This window comes from Rhopalosiphum maidis, chromosome 1 (assembly GCF_003676215.2).
Source record: "Rhopalosiphum maidis isolate BTI-1 chromosome 1, ASM367621v3, whole genome shotgun sequence".
In the NCBI taxonomy this organism is placed as follows: Eukaryota; Metazoa; Arthropoda; class Insecta; order Hemiptera; family Aphididae; genus Rhopalosiphum; species Rhopalosiphum maidis.
The window spans coordinates 47,037,956-47,050,173 of NC_040877.1; the positions used below are offsets into that span (position 1 = coordinate 47,037,956).

At 24.4% G+C, this 12,218-nt stretch overlaps 1 protein-coding gene across 2 annotated transcripts; it reads right to left on the reverse strand.

Moving 5' to 3' along the window:
- Positions 1-47: 47 nt before the first annotated feature.
- Positions 48-8,175, reverse strand: LOC113560843 (alpha-tocopherol transfer protein-like). 2 transcript variants are annotated; one of them, XM_026966946.1, is made up of 8 exons: positions 8,130-8,175; positions 6,027-6,225; positions 4,592-4,754; positions 4,426-4,487; positions 1,205-1,398; positions 744-860; positions 583-676; positions 49-517 (listed from the first exon to the last, which is right to left on the reverse strand). In XM_026966946.1, the coding sequence occupies exons 2-8, from the start codon at positions 6,163-6,165 to the stop codon at positions 345-347; spliced, it is 942 nt and encodes a 313-aa protein (XP_026822747.1). In that variant the 5' UTR covers positions 6,166-6,225; positions 8,130-8,175; the 3' UTR covers positions 49-344. The 2 variants fall into 2 exon arrangements, with proteins under 2 accessions (XP_026822748.1, XP_026822747.1); XM_026966947.1 differs by lacking the exon at positions 6,027-6,225 and having other exon boundaries at positions 48-517; positions 8,130-8,170.
- Between the last annotated feature and the right edge of the window lie 4,043 nt (positions 8,176-12,218).

Here is a 12,218-nt window from a genome sequence, read left to right on the forward strand (position 1 = left end):
ATTTTTTTTTTTTATCATTTTTTTTTTTTTTGATTTTTTTTTTTTTAGAATTCATAATAATTGTTAAAGTTGGTATTTACTATTATTTATTTTGTTGAATATGACAATATTGAATTTATGATCTAATTCAATTCCCTTACGTTAAATATACAATTAATTAATGATTAAAAATTTTTCTTTCATATCTGTAGAAATCAAAAATTTAATGTATTTTTGTTACATTGAATAATCCATAAACATTTTTTTGTTTTCAGAGATTTTGCATTAAGATGTAACATTTTAATGTTAAAATTTTGCATAAAATATAAGTTCAAATTATATAATGATGTTCAAAATTATGAAAACTAATCTACAGTTAGTTGACGAAAACTGCCAACCATGTGATGGTGATTGTGGTTTGTCAACGCTGATACTCGTCCTTGTCGTGCACCCTCACTAAACATATCCTCTCTTACTGACATTTTTTCATTTTTGAGTATTTGTTCTCGTTTTTCTAACAATTCTTGTTTCCATAAATCTATCATAATTGTTTAAATAAATAAAATATTGATTACAAAATTATGTGTTTAAAAATAAACCTACCTATCATTGTTGACATTTCCATTTCTCCACCATATTCTTTAGGCAATAATGACTTATCAACATATGTATGGCTCTCCTCTATTGAACTAAATATCTGGGGAATGAATTGCAAGAGTTATACATAGTAATTATTCTTCATTATTAATTAATTAGTTTTTTACTTTTACACGACTTCTAATTTTTTCAGATATCAAGGTCATTCCAAAATCTAATGCAAATTTTAAACTAAGTGGTACATTTACTCCATATATTTCTTTGTGTCGCATTGGAAGTGTTCGCTAAAAAATAATAATAAAAGAATTATCTATTTTTATAAAATAACAATTATTATTAATATTAATATTTTAGGTATAAACTTTATTTAACAATATTACAGCTCAAAAAAAATCCATAATAAATACAAGAAGATGATTATTAAAGCAATATAAAGAAGAGTAGAAATTGACAGTTTAAGACAAATTATTATAATGTATCAGTATCTAAAACTTGCCAAAATGTGACATTATTAATATAAAAGTGTATACTTTATTTATAATAACTATATTATGTAATTTATGTACAAATATAAATTATATAATTTCAATTTTATAATATTGTGTTTTTTTAAATAAAATTTAAGTACCTCTCCGTTTTTAACAATTCTGACAGCTTCTCTTGGTGTAAATAATGTAAGTTGTTGTAAGCACATACCAGCTGCATCTGTGTAGTGTACAAACCCACGAATTTGGTTTTCTTGGTCTTCCATCAATGTTTCATATGTAACACCATGCATTCTACACATTTCTGCATTAGTCCACATTGATGGATTGAAAACTCCTTAAAATATTTTAAGTATTAATAAGTTTTATAAAATATTTGAATACTATTGAAAATACTTAAAACAAAAATTGTTTTAATATATACCAATATACCTATTCTATCAGCTAACCTATTGTCTATTATACATAACAACATAACTATGTAGTAGGTTTATATACTGTACAATTTACAGTAATAATATTTAAAATATGTTGATTATGCCAATGAGTATTAGGTAGATATGTAAAATATAAATCTGTGAATTAAGTTGAAATTTAAAAATTATATGATTTGTAAATGTTTATAGGTACCCGGTACCCACTTGTAGTAATTAATTAATTATTAAAAGCTCATAGAAATGCCCATGGAACCATACATAATATTTATAATGTATATTAAATATTTACTTGACCTGGAGCTATAGGTGTATACTAAAAATCTAAACTCCATACATATTAAACAATAATTATAAATTAATAACCAAGGCTATTGCATAGTGACGTAAAGAAGGTACAAAAAAATCACCAAACAGCAGCAACATATTATGTAGCTATTATGGTCTTGCCATTTTGGACGCGTAGCTATATATAATTTATTTACAGTAATCGCTCAGGTATCCATTTATAATTTATAAATTATTACAGTGTTTCTAGGGGGGGGGGCTAGCAGCCTAGGGACTGCCCCCAGGCTTGTATTTCTAAAAAATTGTTTATTGTTATTTCTTAAAAAAAAATGTTAAACAAAAAACACATTAGATATACTATCGACAATCATAGACACGTACAAATATGTACATAGATGTATGTACCTGGCACCTGTTATCTATAATATGTATATTATGAAGAACTTAAAATAAACTATAATAATAAATTAATATAAAATATACTATGATACTATTTTATTATGTTTCAAAGATTAATTGTGTGGCAGTGTGGCACACATTTCTATATAGGTTACGGAAATACGAAGAAAATTAAAAAAATTAAAACTAAGGCCCCCAACCAAGTGTCTGAAGTCGCCCCTGAGTGTTTTGCAGTGAAGTAGGTAGGTAATTTAAAACCTGGTAAACCTGCGGTGTATAGGAATTAGAAAGGTAGAGGTCCTTTAACCACAAAAATTAAATTAATAATTATAGTGATCATAGGCGCAACTAGGGGGGGCTTGGGTGGGCTTACTAATGGTGTAGAGGCAAAGCCCCCATGGGTTGCTAATATAAATTTAGCCTACCCAGAAATAGAGTTCTAGTTGTGCCTATGATAGTGATGCTAGAAAGAATTTAATAATAAAAACTAATATGACATTAATATAATGATAATATTATTGTTTTAGATACTATTTACAAATGTCAAATTTATTAAAAACAAATACAATGTATACATAAATATAAACTTTTTGAGCCTTCGTTTAATTTAAAATATAAATATTTTTGGTTTCATGATTTTTTAATACAATAAAATAGCCTTTAGAATTTAGATATGCATGTATCCGATGACTGGCTTTGATAATCCCTGCCTAATTACGCCACCGGTGATTCGTGGTTTTCTTCGAATATCATGTATACTCAATATAGACATATAGTATTATAGTCGCATCGAGTATAAGTACTATAAACCATTAAAATAGTTTATTTTAAACCATATTATGCAGCTTATAAAATAATATAAGTACTTACTACTTTAGGACTTAGCAAACTTAAAACTTACAATTAATGTATTACGTTGGTACCTATTTATTGGGCCATATATATAGATACAAATTAATTATAGTTAATATAACAATTCAGTGAATCAGTACTAATCTGTATTTAAAGTGCCAAGTGGTGTTTAAGTGTCGTCGAACAAATATCTATAATTTGCAATTGTAGAAGTAGATTAATTAAACTATAATATGTATGGGTATCTATAATATCTGCATAGACACTATATGCGATCGCTCCTATTATAGGATAGGAGAACACTAAAAATATTTTCATATTTCCTTCAAATACATATTGGATATTAAGTTACGAAAAATATATTTTTTTTTCAGTGAGCTAGAAAATTGGCTTTAAAGACGAGTATGCTGTAGCAGTATAGGTAGCCCATAAGACTGTCGTGATTTCTTGGTTTGACTATTAGTTATAAATACATTCTCAATATTATAAAAAGTGTTTTACATTAGTTAAAGAATAACGTTTAACGTACCTAGATGATTTAAAAACAAAAAATTGTATTGAAATAAAATTTAAAGTTGTTGTTGTATAAAAAATACCAGTATAATATTAAATAAATAAACAAAGTTAATGACAGTTTTTTTAAATAATATATAAATAAAATATGTTTTATATTCTTGTATTAGTAAACTAAAAATAAGCAGACTACTAAAATAGTAAATACCACAGTGCACCGCAGGAAATTTGTAAGAATATCACAACGAATTATAATTAGGAACAAATCTAGCATATTTTTCACCCAGGGCAAAATATAAAATTAGCGTCCTCTCATAATTCAGCCCTCTCTAATATGTCATTGTTATTTGGTAATTTGGCGCTCTTCAATTAAGTCTTCCAGGGCAACACCCCAGTTCACATCCTACCCTGATTATAGTGCTCAGACTTGGTCACTTTAAATATGATAGTTCAACACTTTACATCAAAATATTAGTTGTATAGTTCAATAAAATAAGCAAAATACATTGACAACAAAATAATCAAGTATTTTGAACTTTGTTAAAAATCCTATATGGAATATTAAAATCAAATAAAATATGTATTGTACGTAATACATATATAATTTAGGACCAAGCACTTATGCAATTATCCAGTTTTTAATAATTATAATACATTTTATGAATAAAGAATTAAAAATGTTAATTTACTATTTATAATTAATGAAGTCTAAATGTATTAGGACAATACAGACTTCAATAAAAAAAAAAGAACCATTAAGATTTTAAATTGTACCATAGATGGACTATTTATCTTATTTTCTTAAATTTATTTTTTTATAATTTAAGATTCAAGACTATTAATTAATTCCTAAATTATAATAAAATACAAAATTTTACCTGGTCTTGTTATGATAATCCTACGTCCATTTTTGTCACGCTTCGGAACTACAAATATATACCTGTAACAACATATATATTATAATTTATAAGTAAGTACCTACATCGTAAAAATTAATTTCCGATATAATGCGATTTCAACAATCGAATACAATTATTTAATTACCCGAGTTCCAGAAGTTTTTCTAATCGTGGACACGTGATATCAAGTTCGTTAAAGAGTTGACGACCAAATGTTTGTCGCAATAATAAATATCGTTCCAAAGCTTCTTGAGCTAACGGCAAACTAAATTTTTTGGCTCGAAGAAATCTTAGCAAAAAGCTGTCATCTGTAAAGGTGAAAAAAAAATCATACAATCAATTTCAACAATTTTATATTATCATAATTTAATTGACGCAACTATTTTGAACAGTATTCTTAGTAAGTAATAACTTTTTTTGTTAAAATTATCCCCACTTAAAATTTAAAGTTTAAGTAACCCGCAATTCTACCATATTATATCATTTTTAAGATTTTTTTAATTTCTTAAATAGCAACCTGTTTTTAATTTCGGAAATTTAAGCAAAATATTTGTTTTTAACTTTTTATGTAAGTAACTTATAAAAAAATAAATTATATTAAGCAAACATTACCTACTTGTCACTTACCACATTTTACTTTTTCCTAAACTTTAAACAGGTTCTTTTCGTTTTTTAAAAAAAGAACCCTCAATGTCTATATGTATTATTATTAAAATAAATAAAACTATTGATTCATTATGTTAAGTCGATAATAGTGATAATACACATCAATATTTTCATAGAAATATTCTTCATATTATAAAATTAAAAATATTGAATATTAATTTAAAATAAACTTTGATTGTAATAGTTTCACCAACAAATATTGAAATATGTATGTATATCATTTTAAAAATATAAAATATATGTAATTTTTTTTTATTTTATACGAGAAAATAAAAAACAATTGAAATGTACTGTCTGTTGAAAAACAAAAGTATTGACTATTACATGAGGCACTACATGGGGCAAATCACCTTGTATAAATTCTATAATAATATAATGTACTATAGCAGAGTCGTACTGAACCATTTTTTATCCTGGGGTGACACACTCGCAGTATTTATTATTTCTTATAAGAGTCGGAAATCTGAAAATGACTTGGTAATTATGTATTGAGTAAATCAAGAAAAAATATAAATTTTAGCCACAAGTGTACCTATGTAATTCTCAAAATTATCTACGGGTAGGTGAAAAATCTTATATTTTTATTTTTCTTAAGTTAATTTAATATTTTTACGACACCAGCATCAGGCTATCAGCCACTAGGCGCCCAAGGCAAGCGCTTCGCTCGCCTTACAGCTCTGTACTATAATCTATATATATTTTAAATTGATAATGATAGAATATAATAGCTTTAAGTTACTTTACGCCAATAAAATTGTTTAGATTTTCTTTAAATTTACTGTAAATACGTACAAAGCATATAATTAACTTTTAAATTTTAATAACTATAAAATATTTTTAAATAATTCGATAAAAATTTTATTGTAATTTATACGTTTATATTGATAATTTTGTAATATTAAAATAATATTTACCACTACGAGAATGAATAATTTTTTTATTTTGCTTCAACCATATGCGCATTTGACTTAAAGCATTATTCCGTGTTTCTTCATCTTCCCTGAGTTCTTCTTTTGCTATTTTCAGCGTTTCGATATTTAAACACTGTTCCATTTTAAATTAATACTCAGATTTCAGAATAAACAATATATAACAAATTCTATTGAAAAAAAGCTAAAAGTAAACAAAACAAATTTAAAAACATAATATGCAAGTATAATAATGTTGATAATTTAAATATCAAGTTTACAGAGCATAATCTAACTACTAATATTTATAAATAATAAATATAAAATGTTGATAAACATTTTCTTTAATATACACAAGTTCAGAATTTTAATACTTAGGTATAGGGAGTATATAAGATATAACTATATGGTTATATCAATAAAAATTTCAGTAATTAATAATAATAAATTCTAGTAAAAAATATTTTTGGAAAATATCTAAAATACATCAATCTGGGTGACTTGGAATGATTTTAACTCTAACAGATTTATTAAAGATAATTTAATTCTGCATAAGATCTCGCGTGGTCTTGCACACTTTCAAGGAATAGATTGTACACAAAAACAATTTTTTCTTAAGGAAATTAAAGTAAAAAAAAACAGTTCTTGTTCCAAGCCTTAGATTCTGGGAACATCCATATTTTTAAACGCAAATTGCGTTTAATGCTTTGTGGAGAGTAACTTACAATACTACAATAAATTAATCTTTGAAAATTAAGTGTTAAAAACATTATCTGTTTTTTATTAGGTAATTTATGCTGATTGAAAAAAATTCAAAATTTTAAACTTAATATAAAAACAATGTCTTTATAAAACACAGTCAGCTCATAATAAAATTTAAAATATTTGAAAAACTTAGAAGCCACCAGATGTTTGCTGATATATTTATTCAGTTTATTTCAAACCTCCCACTTTTATTCAATAGAAAAAAAAACCAATTCTAAAAAATTTAAAAAATAATATTTTCAAATTTTACTTGAAGTACATAGGCGGAAACTGGGGGGGGGGGTTATTGAAAGGACTAAGCCCCCCAGTAATTTCAGAAAATTTCCGCTTATGCTTGAAGATTTATATTAAAAACACAGTATCAATTCACTAAAAATAACAATATCTTGAATTCTGACTTCACATTAATATTTCCATAACTCTCAAATTAGAGGTCGTCAAAACGATTTTTTTATTACATTTTGGTTGAATTTTAGGGCGTAGTGATAATAATTAACATTGAAAAATATTGTTATAATTTATGAAGATAGTATTTTATTTTTCTTATTTAGTATTAAGTTATACGCTACTATCAAAATAATTCTTGTGTCAATGCTTAAAGTTCAATCCCAAGTCATTCGAATTCAAATATGTATTCAAACAAATAAAAAATAGTAATTTGAATAAAATTAAACTATTCTTTTTAAAAAATAATGTAACTTTTTTATTTATTACAACTTATAACAAAACTAACGCAATATGTTTGTTTCTTATAAATATGTATTATATAATTTAACAAATAACATTTTATTTTATTTTTATATTTTACTAAGTACCTACTTTGCAACAAGAATAAAAATATGAAAAATTCAAAATAGGTATTTGATTAATAATTATTGTTTTCAAATACTTTTAAATACTTTAAATTATTATTATGTAATACATTATTAGGTAAGTATATAATATTTTAATAACTTGATAAATATTTTTTTTATTATATAAAAAAACTAAATATTTACCTTTGTAAAATTGCCCTAACAGGCATTTTAACCTAACATTATAAATAAAAAGTATTAGATTTTTTTTATTTCAGTGAATATAATTGTGTTATGAAAAAAATAATAATAATAATAATAATACTGAAAGGTGTAGGTTCTTATACCTGATACGTGATTGCTAATTATATAATATATTTATATTATATCTACGCTGGTATTTGATTTCATGCTAAATTATTCTATATTAATCAATACTTATTTTAAATGTACTATAAAAAAGTTAAAAAGATTTTATACTGTTTTTCATACCTATACGATTGTATATTATATGGTAATATTGGTAATATGAATATTATCTTTTACTTACTGTGCATTACGAATCCACGTTTAACTTAGTGAACGTCTACACCACCACTATTGAGATATTGTAAGATTCAGATTGTTTAAATATATACCTACAGTACCTACCTATTGTAAATATATCCCCCAATCAGATCATATATCTCCCACTATTAATTGCAATAAATATTACAAATTATTCTAAATTTGTTAAATAATTATAGATAATATAATATATTATAAATTATATGTAATAAAGAACAGCTGTATAGTACCAACAAATTACAATACAATATATTTACTGATTAGAAATTTAGAAATATAATGAAAGAACATAATTAAAATAATATTAAATAAATAAAGTATGCAAGTGGGTATCACTCTTGGGTGTCAAGTGATTAAAATAATTTGTAATTTTCGAGATTTTGACGAATTTTGTTAAAATATAAAAAAAAATTGTTATAATATAAGTTATTATAATTACTTCTTAATTGGGAAATGAACCACATATAAACGTTATGTTAAATTAGGTTTCGTTTATGAATTATAACAAAATAAATAAATCAATTTAGTCGAAAACTTGTTTAGTGATTATTTTGACTACTATTGTCACTACATCATATTATGTACTGTACGGGCACATACGACATACACAAAAAAAAAACATAATTTTAAAAATCATACGTATTCATAGCTCCGCTTAGAATCTAATAAAGGTTTTCTGAAAAAAAAATCAATGAAATACAAATTTTTTTGACAAACCTTATATACACGTTACAATTACATTAAATAATTAAAATTTTATGTATTTTAAATTTAATAAATAACTTAACTTTAAATAAATGTAAATAGCTAATTAATAGTTATACTTACATAAATTATATTAAATATTTTATACCAAGTGGATAGGTAGGTTCGTAGGTATTTACTATTTATAGATGATACTTATATTTTGTTATTTGAGACTACCAATTTCTCAGCCAGTAATTTAATCTATCAGTATGACAGTTGTAGGTATTATTTCATTGTTATCGCAGACTATAACTTTTTATTAATCATTATTTTTATTTGATCAAAGAATTTAAATTTAAAATTTAGTAGTCTTGGGTGGTAAATTAAATTATTAATTTAAATAAAAAATTGGTAAAAAATTGATATATACAAGCAGTAAACATTAATTAAAAACAAAATCATTCAATTTTTGGTAAACTGAGATATTAGAAAGTTAGAAGTTTTAAAAGAAAATACCTACAAAAGTTACAGTTACAAAGTTTTACTTTGCTCATATACCTACATACAATACTATTGAGTTATTTATAATGGATTATTGTAAATTCTTCGTTAGACAATATATTGTATCAAAAAGATGTAACATTATTTAAACATTCTATTCTTCAAAATTGGTAAATATGTTTAAGTTTCTTATGTATCAACTAAGGAATTTTCGATATTTTTGTAGTGGAATATTTTCATATTCCTGTTGCTGGGATTTTATTCGTATACAGTCATAGGTACAAGAATTACATAGGTATTCTTAAAAATAATAATATATTTTGGTATATTATGCTCTGCAGCGCTATTCTACAATATATTGATTCACAATAATTGGTTATGGATTATTCATTGTGTGGATTTCGTATTTTTAAAGGTATAAAGCGATACTCAATTTTAAAAATTAACTACATTAAACATGCATAGGTAAGTCGTAATCCTTAAACATTTTCTAAAAGATTTGTAAAATATAGATTTATAGGTTCTTATACACCGAGACCTACCTACCTATATCAGTTACATAAAAACTATTTTTATTTATTAGCAATTTATAAATACTTATAAATAATAATTTAAAGTATATTTTTTTACTTTTTTTTTAAGTTGTAGAATACTCATTAATGTCATTATATAATTTAAATGAATCTTTAGTCATTATTCATTGTTGGTACGTAGTAAATGAAATGGGTATACGTAAATATTAATGAATTATGATCGATGGACGACGATTATACACGTAGACAGTGCAACGTGTTATTATTTATTATATTATACGAAACACCTATTGCAATTATTACAGATTTGTTCTGCATATGTATAATATATTATATTATGTTATTATTAATAACTAATACCTATACGGCTATACAATATATATGTAACTATGCAACAACATGTTACATTATAATGGTCATCTATACTCAGATACTCTATAGAGTATGAATTCGCTTATATATATAGTTGGTTTAGTTTGACAGTGATTGAGTGTACTGAAATGAAAGGGAAAAATAGAACCGGGTAGAACTGTATTATAATATTGTTAAGAAGATGTGTATTGCACAATCCATCTTATCGACGTAGCCACGTAGGTACTTCAGACTTCTGCAACCGTTCAATTTATATACTATTATTACGTAGTTGGTATCCATACAAATTTTAATAGTGAAATGCATATTATGCATATACATAGGTAATACAGTCTACAATAAATTAGAAATGATTATGAAAATAATAAATATTGAATCGTGTTAAAATAACAATGCATTTATTAGGTATTTTTACACTATAGTTTTGAAATTTTCATTGTTATATAGGTATTGTGGGTTACTATATTATCTACCACTACGGCACTATCTATTTGTATAATATAGTAACTACTATCTATTTAATGTTTATTCAATACACCAATGGCTTAAATGTATACCCATAAATTTCATAATTTCTATTAATAATATATTTGGTAACAGCTTACAGCTACACATTATTATCTTGGTGATATTTTTTTTTATTTAATATATTTTTACATATTACCATCATTGATTATAAATACTTTAAATATATACAAACTGTTTAACTATAATATTACTTAGGTACTCATATTTTATTTTTATTTTTTAATAATATAACATTTAATATTTATATTATAGGCACGCTTAATTAATTTACGGTTGAATAATAAAATAATATTTTTGAAAATAATTAAATGTTAATATCATTCAATTTTATCTAATGTATACATATATTGAATATTTACTAGGTACTCTTAGAATAGAATTATTACCCAAGGTCCAGAAATATCAAGTCCAAGAAACTTAGAGTACCTAGTGCTTTGTACATAGTAGTTAATATATTTATATATACCTAGCCTATATTTACCTGGTCAGGTTGTTACTTATTAGTTGTCATGGATCAGAAGTAGTGCATAAATGATCAAAACTCTTGAGTTACTTGCTGACAGTAGCTGCTATACGAATAACATAGAATTATACTAGTAGTTGTAAATCATATTTAAAACTTTTAAGTACAAACATTTTACTAATTTTATTACAGGTTTGCTGTGTTCATTTAGTATTTATATAGTACTCACCATATATTGTACAATACTAAAATTATCACTTTACTACGCGATTATGCTTAGGTGTTAATCCCAATAGGTATGTACACTATTAGATCCACCGAATATGATAATGGTCAAAACTCAAGAATAAACAAAATTGAAAATACCATAGTAATAGTCCGAAACTACGAAATAACAAATAAAGTTTTTAAAATTTTGTTTATTCAGACAAATTTAATTTCACAAACACACAGTTATAATTATTTATTTATTTATAATTCTTTATCAAAATTTTCCTTGTAATAGTAATAATTGTAATTATCGTGTTTGTTTATAAGTATTTTATTTCAAGATTTATTTTTATTTTCAATATATTTGTAATATTTATATATAAAATGTAAAATATACATGTGTACACAGAGGTGGATACAAGGTGGGCGAAGATGGATCCTCCAAATGAAATATGAATATTATATGGATTCTGTCGGTTCTGAAGTCATTAATCGCAATGAATATCTAGGTAGTTATTTATTACTTTTTATTACATGCGCAATATGCCTCCCTTCATGGAAAATTTCTGGATCCACCCCTGTGTGTATATACAATTTTTAATTGCCATATTTTTACTAATTATAATAGTAATTTAATTTTCAATTAACAATGCAACCATATAAATAAACAAAAAAAGTTTTGTGAACTATCCGATAGCAACCTTAGGGTTTAAAAAAATAAATTCATCTTGATCAAACTCGATTGTAACCTCGATATTTTTATAAAATAATCTCTAAA

What these genes read in the sequence shown, in the direction of transcription:
- LOC113560843 (XM_026966946.1), bottom strand. Translation starts at nt 6,165, where the DNA reads ATGGAACAGTGTTTAAATATCGAAACGCTGAAAATAGCAAAAGAAGAA. An exon ending in GAAAAACTTCTGGAACTCGG is followed by an intron (nt 4,488 to 4,591) that starts GTAATTAAATAA and finishes ATGTTGTTACAG; the next exon opens with GTATATATTTGTAGTTCCGA. An exon ending in GGAAATGTCAACAATGATAG is followed by an intron (nt 518 to 582) that starts GTAGGTTTATTT and finishes CAATTATGATAG; the next exon opens with ATTTATGGAAACAAGAATTG.